This window comes from Mus caroli, chromosome 1 (assembly GCF_900094665.2).
Source record: "Mus caroli chromosome 1, CAROLI_EIJ_v1.1, whole genome shotgun sequence".
Lineage (NCBI taxonomy): Eukaryota > Metazoa > Chordata > Mammalia > Rodentia > Muridae > Mus > Mus caroli.
In genome coordinates, this window is record NC_034570.1 from 130,041,585 (window position 1) to 130,055,517 (window position 13,933).

Sequence of the window (13,933 nt, forward strand, 5' to 3'; positions counted from 1 at the left end):
CCATTGTCACCATCACCAACAATCTTCAGTGGTGCTGAAGATTGGATCCAAAGTCCTGTGGGTACTAGACAAATGCTTTATAACCAGGCTATGAGGTGGCAATTTCTGGTTGTGTCATGTGATACAAACTCAGTGATGTTTTGCAAGTAGGACTCAATAGTGACAGGGCACTTTACACTTCCCTAGTATTGCATCTTCACTTCGTTGAGAGAGGCATGACAGAGAACTTACCCTTGGTCACTCCTGCTGACTTGTGTGGATTTGGTAGAGGCATGGCTATTTCTGCCAGATCATGCTGTGGCCACTGCTTCTGAATGGTGCTTGGTATCCTGACACTACTGAACTGGACTGCTGGAATTACCCCAAAGAACTACTTCTAAATTCAACTATATCCCCTTGTCTTATTTACAATCTTTTCTCTCTTACCTTTGGGTTAGAAGCAGGGTTGAAGCATTTGAGAACCCTTATTAAATTAAATTATTACTATTAATATTATTAAATTATTAAATTCAATTTTGAAAAAACCTAAGCCTACATTCTGAGCCCTCCAAGTTATTAGTGACATGTTTAGACACCACTGTGGTTTATTTTTTGTTTATTTTGAGTAATCTTAGTCTTTGCTCTCTTATCTTTACAATTCAATGCAGCAATGTTTGATTATTTTGCTTTGCTTTTGTGTGTCTATTCTGCTAGTGGAAAATTATTTCATAATGTAATGGTGTCTTCTTTCACATCTGAATATATAAGTCCCTTAAAACTGTTTAATAACTCTAAGCTCAGGGTCAGGAACTCTCCATTCTTGCTGATCTTGCCATGCATGTATCGATTTCTCTGCCATTTTTTGTAGGTTAGCTTTGCTGGGTATAATGATCTTGGTTGCTTAGTTGAAAATTCTTTCAGGACATGGAAAATAGCATTCCATTCTCTCCAGGTCTATAGAGTTCTGCTGAGAAACTTTCCTGGTACTCTGAAAAGATGCTCTTAAATGTGACCTGCTGCTTTTCCATACCAAATTTACAGTGTTTTACTTTGTCTTATCCTTCTCACAGTAAAGTGTTTTTTGTTTTGTTTTTGTTTTCTGTTTATGTTTGTTTATAGGTATCCTCAGTCTGGGTACCTAGATCTTTTCCAAGTGTCTCCTATTACATCATTAAATAGCTTTTCTATGCCCTAGTATCTCATTGCTGTGATGCAAAGCAAGAAGTTTATTTTGGCTCACAGTTTGGGGTTGCACAGTCCATCCTAGTGGAAAGGTTATAGTGGCAGAACAGAAGATGACTGAGCATATCCTATCTGCAGTCAGGAAGCACAAAGAAAACAGAAATCAAGCTGGGCTATAAAACCACAAGGCCTAGCCCAATGACCCACTTCCTCTTGCAACACCCTACCTCCTAGAGGTTCTACAACCCTCCTATAGCTGGGGTCTGTGTTCAAACAAAAGCCCATGGGGACACTCCATATTCTGACTATAACAGAGTCCCAAGTTCTTGAATGTACACTTCCACTTTTAAATTTCTTCAGACCTTAACCTTTTGAGTATTTCTGTCTGGTTATTTTAAAACTTCATTTCTCCTGTGTGTACGATATGGTCTTCTAAGTTTCATTTTTCTCTGTTCTCTTGGATTTCACTAAGCTTTCTTGGTACCTGTATGAAATTCTTCAACAGGCACTTAATTTGGGTTTCTATTTACTCCATTATGAGAATTGCCTTTGGTGGTCTGTTATCTTGATTTTTATTTTCCTTCATATTTCTTGTGTTCCTACTTTGAGGTTTATACTTCTCATAAATCAGGCATCTCTAACACCTTTATGTGGTAGCTTTTCCACAAAGTGATTGTCTTCAAGGCATGTTTTGACATGTCAATTTTTCAATGGTTGTTTTGATTTTAGCTAGACATTGTGATCTAGCTTTCTAATTCCTTCTGTGGCTCTCAGGAGCATGTCTAAGAGAAAGAAATCTAGTCTCTATAGGCTATACAAGTTTGGGGCACTCTTAATGGTCCATTCATGTGTAGACTGGACAGCAGTGGAGACGTGATGGTTTGAATAGGTATGAACCCAGAGACTAGGCTGTTTGAATGCTTGGCCCATAGAGAGTGGCACTATTAGGAGTGACCTTGATAGAGTAGGTGTGGCATTGTTGGAGGAAGTGTGTCACTGCAAGAGTTGGCTTTGAGAACTCTTATATGCTCAGATATGCCCAGTGTGGGACACAGACTCTCCTTGTCATCTATGGATCAAGATTTTAAACTCTCAGCTTTGTCACCAATGCCATTTTAGCCTGCATGCTGCCATGCTACCAGCCATAATAACAGACTAAACCCATGAAATTGTAAGCCAGCCACAATTAAATGTTTTCCTTTATAAGAGTTGCCTTGGTCATGGTATCTCTTCACTGCAATGGAAACTCTAAAACACGCTCATTTCATATTTAGGTTCCCGTCTCACTTGATCACCATCATGATGCTCGTCATAACTGGAAGTGGCCCTAGTACAGAGGAATATTTAACAAGCTCTTGGGGAGTGGGTGGAACCTTTCAATGGGTCTCACTCTTTACCATCTCCTGTATACTTCCTCTTGATCTTGTTTCTTCTCAATTATCTAGCTATAAACTAATTTCTTTCATGGCCATTGCTCCTGTGCTTGCCCACATCTGTTTTTCTTTCCTCATTAATTATTTATTCACTTTACATCTTAATCCTGCTTAGCCATTTGCATGGGTTTCTTCCAATGTTTTGCACGTTAAGTTCAGGGCCTCATCTTAGTCTTTAGTCTCTTCACAACCCACCATGAAAGCTTCAAAAGCTCCTTTAAAAGGTTCATCTGTTCTTCTCTTGGCTAGTCCTTACCTATTCTGATCTTACCTGTTGGCCTGAGGAGGCTGGATATACTTGCAGTCTCACAGTGATCAGTGATGAATTCAACATTCACCAGAGGAGGCACAGTAAGTGTTCAACTCCACAAAGAAGATAACAAAGATTTGTCTTACTAGCATTTAGGATCAAGAAGGGAGAATGAGTAAATCTCACATGGAATCACTGGGTTCTGTTAAGGTAGACCAGTGACCAGTGAAACCATTTTGCTACTGTCATCTGACTACTCCCTGAAGAACACCTGAAAGTCGGCTGAGGAAGAGTACTTGAAAAAAAATTTTTTTTTTTAGAAAAAAAAAATAGATGAATAGAAGTTCTACTGGAAAGAACAGATCAGGGCATTTGAAAAATGAGGCTATAGAAATGGGGTTAGAGAGAAGAGACGAAGCTAAAGCCCAAGAAGACACATGGGAATTTGCTCCTCAGCCAAGTATTACATGTGGTCATCTAATATTGGCCGCATTTATCAAGCAATCAGGTGATACGCTACACTACACAGGGTCCTGCACAAGGTGAGTCCATCTGGTTAGGGATTTATATCCCAATTTTACACAGAAAGTAAAGCCTAGAAAAATGAGGAATTTATCTATAGTGTGCTTATAGCAAGAATGACTTCCTCTGCATTACAACCCTGACACAGAAAATAATTCATCTAAGTCCCAAGCTACAAAATCCTAACACTAAATGTACAGTATAGGCTTTCCCATTCTCAGAGGCAGTCGTATTTATCTGTTTAAGGAATACCATGAAGTTCTTTTGATAATTTGAGGGAGTTCTGAAGTGATTTCCTACCTTGATTTTTTTTTTTTTAATCAGCCTCACTACTGTGTGACCCCTCAGCTGTCTCCATTAAGGCTTTGAAACATATATGCCTGGCACTGACTTTCCCAATGATTCCATAAAACTTTTAAAAATAGAATTTCCAACTAGTACTAAATATTATAATGTGGTAAAACTGACCTCTATTAGCATTTATGAACCATACTCACTGAAACAAACGTTTCTATAATACAAGTCATGGGCTGTAACATTAGCCAATTAACAACTAACTTGTGAAATCACATTTACTCTCCTGAGCTCTCTGTTCTCTAGTTGGCAGGGAGGGCAGTGGTCCTCACTTAGGAGAAGAGCAAACGTACCCATTCCCTTGAGAGTCTGGTAGCAGCGCACCGCAGCAATGGGGAATGGGAAGTGCTGACTTAAATTTTAAACTCTAAAGGTTCAAAGCAAGATGACGATCATCCCTTTCTTACTGTTTGGATGCCTTTTATTCAATGACAGAAAGGGAGACATTGAAGAGACTAGTGAGCTGCATTTTATGATATAACGCACATTCAAAACCAAACCATAAAACCCCAGAGCCTCCAGAGAGGTTGTCACTTTTGACTGCCTCACTGTTTCGGTTTCTTCAAGATAGCAAAGTCCTGGAACTGGGTAAGAACTGTTTCTGTAGGTTCGGTGCCAAGCATAGCAATGGGCGATTTGGAGAGGTAAAAGGGAGGGAACCTGACAGATACTAAAACTTACGGTACTCATCTTTTATATTTCTATATTTATATTAAGATACTGTACAGTTTTTGAAGCTAATAACAGAATTCTTTTGCATGTATATTTAAAGCATAACAAAATAGAAAGTATTTCACAAAAAAATTCATATTATTACAGTACTACGGGAATTGGAGGCAAAGAGTGCGCATTTGTGGGTTATAAACAGTACATTCAATTGAAAAGAATAGACATTTGTGTGAGTAACAGCTTCTTGGTTATAATAAATAGAGAAAAAGTTCAGAGCAAAACCTGGAGTACATGATATAAGACAGGCGTTTTGTAAAGGACACACTAAGGAACAGTAGAGCGCTCACGACTTGCCGGTGACATCTCAGTAACTTTACAATCATTGGACATTCTTGAGCACTGCAGGTAGGGTACCCTTCATTCACCACCCCCATACCTCAGCATACCAACCAACGTTACTGCACATTCTCCCCTGGGTAACTAGTACCAATGTTTAAATAAGGTTTCAAATCAGCCGTACCTTTAATTTGACCTGTTACTGAAATCAATTCCAATATTTAACGTCATATAAAATTTACTCATAAACAGAAATATAAAGAGAATATTTTATAGGTGATTGTTAAGATTATAACTTTTAATCAATTCCATAACCACTTGCAAATATCACACTGAATTTGTTTCTACACAATATATTCTTTTTTTAGGGGGGAGGGTAGATATGAACTGAGGGACTTAAAATATTTGAAAGAAAGTTTCTTCTTGTACAAAGTGACAGTGACCATCCCTGACCAGTAAGCCCTCCAGCTCTATTTTTTTATTGAGACAAATTCATAAAGCAAAGTCACTACAAGGGGAGAAGCCTTGTATTTTCATTTAGTTTTGGTTTTCTGAGACAGGGTTTCTCTGTGTAGCCTTGGCTGTCCTGGAACTCACTTTGTAGACCAGGCTGGCCTCGAACTCAGAAATCCGCCTGCCACTGCCTCCCGAGTGCTGGGATTAAAGGTGTGCGCCATCACTGCCAGGCAGAACCTCATGTTTTTAAATATGGAAAGAAAACAACTCTTGTAGGAAGGGGATGTTTCATCTCAGTCAGTCCTGTGACATTACAATGGATGTAACACAACCCAAATGGTCACCGGAAGCCATTTCTTCGTGCCTCTGGGTATATCCTATGAGCCACTAAGATCTGGGATGTACCCAGTTCAGCCTTCAAGACAAAAAAAAAAACAGATTTCCTTTGTCTAAGACAGCATACATAGTGAATGAAAAGATGAGATATTACTTTGAAAATTTACAATTACTTGGAAATAACTGTAGAAAGAACACTCTGTAAGAAAATGAACCCGGGAGCTCTGTGGGCCGAGCACAAGCTCCCCAGCACGGGCGTCTGACCGAGCCACCGGCAGGATGAGCCTTCCCAATGCTCTACCGTGGCACACGGTGTTCTGCAACAGCCACGACTACTCTGTTCTTTGGCTCCACAATTCTTTGAAGGAATTGGTTGGTAGTAAGATGAAGACATTCACCAAAATTCCACCTCAGGGTTTCCTAAATACCCCTCTTTTTTTCCCCTCCTTAACTAAAATGTCTGTCATCGTCATACACAAATACAGTACTTTACTCCAAAGCATCTCAACGGAAATGCTGCTCTTAGAACAGTTCTGTCTTCAGTAAGGGCCAGTCCTCACGCCGTTAAACATTCTCTAAAACATACTCTAAAATTATAACCCTGTCAAACAACATCGACATTCACAGGCACATTTTAACACACACCTTTTCTTTCTAACAAGATAAAACAGATGCACATAGAATGGCCCAAACGTTTAAAAAAATTTTTTTTCAATCCTAGAAAAGTGTTGGCATACCAAATATATTTTAAAAAGGGAATTCATTCTCAGAAAATCTGAAACATTTAATGGATAAAATGCACACACAATATAAATAAGAAAGTAACTTGAATAAAAAAGATTCTGAAGGGGAACTGATCAAAACTTCAATATATGAATAAAAATATATGCTTGCATTACAGTGTATAGTTATGAGTAAAGTGTATTTAGATTTGTAAAGAAATTGAACTATAACTACTGCAAGATTATTCCAAGAATATTCTTCAAATGTACAATAAAAACACAAAGCCTTGTGCATGTTAAAAATGACTATCACGCCAGGCAAACAAGTCCTTAACCACGTTTTAAAATGGGTTCATTTATACCATTTAAACACACAAAAGAAGGCTTCCAAAGGCATTAAAACATAGACTTCAGTGTCCAACTCACATTTTGACCTCTATGTTTTCACATTTAATAGTTGCATTTTGAATGTATAAACTAAAAATTTTAAATCTCTCTCAAAAAGTTTATGTCTGCATGTATTATAAGAATTATATTTGAGATCTCTAATGCTAAGAACTAAAACATGTACTTGAAACTTAAAAAAAAAATCAGAAGTTCACAATTATGTCCACTACAACTTCCATTAAGTGACTTAAAAGCAAACAAGTCAAATGCCCAGGTCCTTCCTCAGGTTACGCATCCCTCTGGACATGTGCCTATGTGTGTGTTCTTCACCGTCTGGCACTGACTATCTATAAACCAGTTTATCAGCAGAAACTCTACACAATTCTCAAGCTAAACACTCTTGTTGGGCTTGCATTCCTGGTGCCATCTGAGCATCCCAAAGTTGTGGATTGGGAAGGTGATTGAGCCTGGTAGAAAAATGAAGCTCATATGAAAACTGGTTAAGGATTCAAAGCGCATTAGCTCTGAGACAGTAATCTTAACACCCAGACATAAGCGGGGAGGTATGATTTGCACAAAAACACTTTTAAGTTATCTTGGTTGCCGTCTTCAGGATCTTGTACAGTTTAGGCGCTTGCGGTACATGCATGCATCCTCTTTGCCACATCATAAACATAGCCGATGTCTGGTCGCTTCTCTGGATCTGGGTTGATGCATATATTAACTAGCTGTCGTAGCTGAAAACGAAACAAAGCAAAAGTTAAAATCAGCCTCCTTAACACTGAACAGCATAATCCTTCAGCACTATTCATAGTGCTAACTATTCTAGCTATAGAAGGCTTCTACTTAACTGTAGACATGCACACTGTACCTGATCTAGAATTTAATACATTAGCTTTGGCAAGCATAAGTTTTCCATATAAGGTGATGAGAGTACATGCCAGATACATTTATCTCGTTATTTTGTATAGATAAAAAATATATAAAATTTTGTACTTTAGTGTTCTTTTGTCAACATGGTAAAGTATGAATATTACTCTAATACATAAGTATGTAAAGTAGTATTTAAATGTTCCCACTTTATAAAGGAGAGAGTTGAGATCTTTTTCCCGGGGGGGTGTGGTGGGGTGGGGGGAAGTCCTCAAAGGTTAAGATACCTTCTTTTCCACACTCAACAATTAGAACCCTGAGTTTTATTCTCAATTCCAATAAGCACTGTTTGGCAAATTCCGTGTCCCTTTGTATCAGCGTATAGCATCCTCATACCAATACTTTCTCGCTCTGTACCTGTTGTCATCAGCAAGAGTTTAGCCATTTTGAGAACATTCTGACATGCAGATAAGCATAGCACTTGGTGAGTTATTAAATACCTGCATTTCTTCATGTCTTTCATTGCACACATACTGGTGCCCTCTATGGGTGGAACCTGTTGGTACTGGTAAGGCTAAAACCAAGGAAATGTTATGGGAGGAGGAAGAATGGGCAGAGGGCTGGCAGGAATGGTGAAGGGAGCAAGAGAGGGAGGCAGCAGGCAGCCTTGCAGGAAACTTTCAGTCTGGGCCATTGTGAAAGTTTATTTCTCTACCTGTTAAACAGTGAGGCTAAAACTGATCATCAGAAATACTATCCCACTTCCAATTCATTAACTACACATCTATCAGAATAAAATATAGTGATTTAGCTTCAGCCACATTTGGAGATCACAATGTTGGATGAAGTAATGTTATATTCACCGAGAAAGCCTGACAATACCAATTTATATTCCTTTCAAAAGAACGTGGAATGGTATTGAAAGTGCTTTTAATAACTTGGCAAAATGTAAGACATTTTATTATGTTGATCTAATAAAACATACGTTATACATAACATCCAGTTACGTATAACACAAAAGGCCGTGGGGAAGAGCCCATAGATGATGATTCATATGTTTAAGAAGACAGCATGCCCTACCAGATGACCAAGCAGTCAGAAATTCTGTTTAGAAATAGGAATGAGAAAGGAGGCAGAAAAGGTAACAGGGAATGTAACTAGGTTCCACAACCTCATCATAGGTCAACCAAGATAGCAGTGGGCAGAGTCACAGTTTACTTTGTAACCTTGCCACATCATACAAGCTAGTTCAGAACCATCCCTGTCTCTCAGAGAACTTCAGAACAGGGTGCTCTCTGTAGCCAATGGCCAGCCCTGATGCACTGAAGAGGAATCAACAAAAATGCACGGGAAGAATAGAACATAGCTGAAGACAACAGAGATATAGGGGTGCTGAAAAGCGGCAAGGACTAGCAACAAGGAGAAAGAGAGGTGGGGGGGGGCACTAGTGGGCAGCTGAGCGGTACACAATACCCCGATAACAGCTATACAGAAGAGCCTGGGGGATTCCAGAGGCCACGGGGAGATGAAGGCAATGCTGAATAAAATACCTGCTCTGCACTCCCTTCTATATGTCCAGGTCCCACCAGTTAAAAGAACTACTGCCATCAGGTTTTCTTTGCCAAGGCAATTACTGACAGATTCATCATTGTCAGATCTATAAGATATGGAATACATAGACCTCAACATACTTATGAGTGGAATTTGTTATAAAACATTCACATGACTTAACATATTCAAACTTCCTAACACCTCTACATGAATACTACTAATGCAGCCCCGTTTTATAAAGCAGCAATGGTTTAAGATCATAAAGGCTTTAGGAGGCAGGAGGTAGATTTACACTGAAAGGGTCTCACTTCAGGCACTAAGTTTTTAAGAACCATGTGTTACCATCATATAAAGATTCTAACTTGGTCTACAGGTTTCTCCATGACTGCCTCTGAGCAAGGGTGAGATAGCCTTTCAGACAATGAAGGGCAGACTGTAGATCACTTGTTTTTTTTTTTTTTTTTCAAAAGATTGTCAGCAATAACAGCCATTGCAAGTTGGTGTTTCATCATAGCATTAGAAATCCTATGACCAAAAACAAGTTGGGGAGGAAAGAATTTGACTGATACTTCTATATTGTAGTCTACTGAAGTCGGGTCAGGAACTCAAACGAGGCAGGAAGCTGGAAGCAGAGGCTATGAGGAGTGGTGCTTACTGGCTTGCTCAGTCTGCTTTCTTATAAAACCTAGGACTACCAACCTAGGGATGATACCACCCACAATGGGCTGGGCCTTGACTCTCAGGGAAGAGTTTGGGGAAGGATTGCAATCTGGAAGCAGATGGGAACTCCTCAGAATCAACTAACACGGACCCTTGGGACTCTCAAAGACTGAACCACCAACCAAAGAGCATACATAGCTGGACCTAGCCCCCTTCCTCTGCACATATGTAGCAGATGTGTAGCTTGGCCTTCACCGTGGGTCCAGAACAACTGGAGTGTGGGCCAGCCCAAAAGCTGTTGCCTGTCTGTGGGATATGTTCTTCTAGCTAGCCTGTCCTGTCAGACCTCAGTGGGAGAGAATATGCTTAGTCCTACAGAGACTTCATGTCTCAGGGTGGGGAGATAACTCCTGAGGGTGGGGTCTGGTTCACCCTCTCACAGAAGGAGAGATGGGGAGGGATTATGAAAGGTGGGTGGCCAGAACGTAAAGTGAATAAAAAAATCCTTTACATAATTAAAAGTACCCCTCTAACACACACACACACACAGAGACACAGGCATTTTCTTAGTTGATGTTAACTCCTTTCAAATAACTCTAGTTTATATCATGTTGATTTATATAACAGTAACCCTAATGGCTCTGGATTCACAATTCATAGGAGAGTTTGCATCAAGACACAAACCAATCCACTTTTCTAGGATTTTGCAGAAGGCATGAGAAAAATCAAAGAAACTTTAGACTAGAGATACTCTTAAGTATTGACACAAATGTGTTCCTATGAATATAATGACCCAGCATGGCAGTTTTAATGGCAACTGCAGTGGTCTTTTAAAACTTAACCCAACCATAAAACTATCAGGAACTTCCTCCAAACAAAAGGTACTTGGATTCAACTTAGAGCAATCGTGTCATTAGATTATAAACTTAAACACAGTGGGCTGGAGAACACTTGCCTGGCAGGCCTAAGACCTGTGATCCTCACACTGGGAACACTGGAGTTGAAACCTGCAGGGCCCCATTAAAAAAAAAGCTCCAGAGAAAGGGGTATGGAAGTCCTTATATAATATTCTCATAAAAATAAAAAGTGACACTAAGTGTTCTCTCATAGTCAGACATTAAATAAAGTCAGACATTAAAGATCAGAATAAGATGATTATATGCAAGACCTTACTCAGTGTTTATGTGTGTGTGCACTTTTAAGAAAAGCTACATAGATTTAGCTGTCCATTAGCTTGAAGCAATTTTCCTATTTCTGCCACCCGAGTGCCGGGATTAAAGGCATGTTCCCTTAGTATTATCTTTTAAAAATGCTTCTCTAGCTCCCTGGAAGAAAGCAAGGTATTCTGAAATTCTTTAGCAACCGTCCAATGCTTTGCAATGACAGTAACTACTACATTCTTAACCATGTTAAAAGGAAGTGGCAAGAAAATGAAGTCAAGATTGCTACCTCTATTCTTTAAGTTTTAATTTCTAAGACCACTAGGCATTCGTTTGCTTAAATGTGTATGTTTAGCTAAGACTTATCCAGTTATTAAAGACCAGCATCAAATTTATAACCTTGACAAAAACAAGAACAGATAATGTAAGCCAAAAGGTAATTTTTTTAACCATTCAAAGTTTACTTTTCACACTTCCTTCTCCTTTTAAAGCTCATGTGCTATTTTTTTTAATACAGTGTGTCAAAGGGCTTGTCCACGCAAGAGCCTTTACAAAGCTAGAGAGAACTGCTACATTTATGTGTTTCCAAGATTATTTAAAAAGGAACACAGAAACATTTAAATGACTAGAAGGTAATAAAATGATTCTATATAATATCTGTAAAGAGCTATAAATTTAATGCTTTCAAATTCAGCACATAAACCATTAATATATTTTGATCTATGTATTTCCAAAGAAATATCAAAGTATGCAGCCTAAAACCAGGAATATTAAAGAGAGTGTCAGGAGTCATTGTTCTCAGGGTGCTAACCCAATTACAGTTCAAGTTTAGCCACGCAGGGGTAATAACAGTCAGGCTCTTTGTGTATGATCGCTTTAGGTCACCACCGCTATTCTCAATAGGACAATAAAGACTAATTCTATTGGTACTGTTTCTTTATCACCCCTATCTTAATCCCTCTGAGACCAATTATGCTATATCAGCCTTCCAGATATGCCCAATTTCCATCTATCCAAGGACACACTTTAGCACCCCAATGTGGATCTAATACATTAAAGGCACTATATTTGGAGCTTTAGATATTTATACAAAATGATTAGGCATCTCCAGCATGGACACCCAAGTGTCACTAATGATTGACCTAGGGGTAGGAAAAGAAAGCCATCCTACACTGATGTGATGTAATGTCTGCATTTCACAATCAGAGATCATTCAGCATCCTTACAAACTGAAAGTCTTACAGAAAGTTACACGGTTTTATAGGATCCCACAGGATATATGAAATAAAGGGCACCGTTTTGGATTCATGTCTTCAAGGAACAATTCCCCAGTGTCCCTTCTATAACACAGGTGAATAAAGGGCATGTACACACACACACACACACACACACACACACACACACACACACTACATACAGCTTAATCTTGCATGGCAACCTTTAGTAAAATAGCACAGTGATGAGAATATAAAATTTACTAAAACAAATTTTTAAGAAGAAAAACCAAATGGTCACAGTCTCTGAAATAACACTGGATGGAACTTTAAATTATAGCATAGCAGTAATATTCACATTCAATATCTACATACACTCTAGTAAATATTTTCATCTCCCTTGGATTATGACGATGTTAATTCTAAAGATTGTAAAAATCACATGATTAAATGCACCTTTAAAACCGTGTGTGTAACAAATATTACAATGACATTCATTTTGGCAATATTATAAGGTTATGCTGGGAAAGACTTCCCAGTACTAATTTAAATCATTCTGGCTATTTTTTTTTACCAACAACCCTATGTAATTCATAAAATGCTATTAGAATTTGAGAAACTAGGAACTACTGATAAATATTTGACTTACTAAATTCAAATGTTTTATAGTACTAATAAACTTCTACTAACTTCAAAAACTTGAGAAGAAGGCTTTACCTGCCATTTTCATCTCGTTTTGCTATTTACTTAAGGCCTGACCTTATGGGCTCAAAACAATGGGTATTATAGTTACTGAAAGTTTAAAGAACTTTCCTTATAAATCTTCCGTAGGAATATTCTTACGTTTAAAACTTGAGAAATTACTTGTAAATGTTAACTTAAAATTTGTCATCTCTAAGACTTTTCTTTTTTTTCCCCATCACAGACATTTGCAGAGCAGACAAAGCCGCACACACGGAAGCAACAGATCTGAGTACTTGGGGCTTATGCCCACTTACGTATTCAAATAACTGCTACTTTCCATAAAGTCCCTCAGTTCTTCCTGTTCATGTGGCATGGTCCCTGAGTGGCCACAGGGCAGAAGAACATCCTGAGGACACGAGTGCTCTCTGACATGGTAAGCTCAAGGGATTTCAGAGAAGGCTGAGAAGGGACTGAGAAGCAACAGAAGTCCAGAGCTGCCTGTGGTGAGTATCTGAGTAGTTACCTAGCACAAGCGGGCAAACAGGACACTGCTGTCAACACATCAAGGCTACTTGATCTACATAAACTGGAACAAAGACTCCAACTTAAGTTTCCTTAGTGAAAGAGTTGTCATACTGATAAAAGGGGCAGATTCCAAAAGTTGAAAATGCAGTACTAGTTTTATCAAAGGCAAATAACCACACCAGATTCTCCAATAACCTACAAAACCCACAAAATCGGTTTCATTTAATTAAATATTACTACAGCTGTTTGTTATCACAGGAAAACTTTATAAAGCTTGCACTATATTTTAAATATCTGAAAAAAGTCATGATTTTTATTTCTTTGTATATGTGCGTGCGTGCACGCAAGTCACAATAATGAAACCTAAGTCACAATAATGAAACCTATCTTTGGCCAGTTCTGTTTATTTTTATGTGTGGATATCCCAAGAATGAAAAGTGGTGCTTACTGCCAACTTTAACATGTGAGTGAAGCAAGCCTGCAGTGCTGTGCCAAACCCAGAAAGGCCAGAAAGGAAAAAGACAGCAAGCAAATACAGGCCTGTTCTCCTGCAGACACTTCTCTAGTTTGCCAGAAGGAAGGAAGGGGGGGGGGAGAGAGAGAGAGAGAGAGAAAGGAAGAAAGGAAGGAAGGAAGGAAGGAA

At 38.7% G+C, this 13,933-nt stretch overlaps 1 protein-coding gene across 1 annotated transcript in view; it reads right to left on the reverse strand.

Moving 5' to 3' along the window:
- Positions 1-4,123: 4,123 nt before the first annotated feature.
- Positions 4,124-13,933, reverse strand: part of Nek7 (NIMA related kinase 7) — a 129,585-nt gene continuing 119,775 nt past the window's right edge. Inside the window, exon 9 of the mRNA XM_029475601.1 lies at positions 4,124-7,363. Within this exon, the coding sequence (XP_029331461.1) occupies positions 7,253-7,363 (111 nt within the window). The 3' untranslated portion in view covers positions 4,124-7,252. The remainder of the gene's footprint in view (positions 7,364-13,933) is intronic.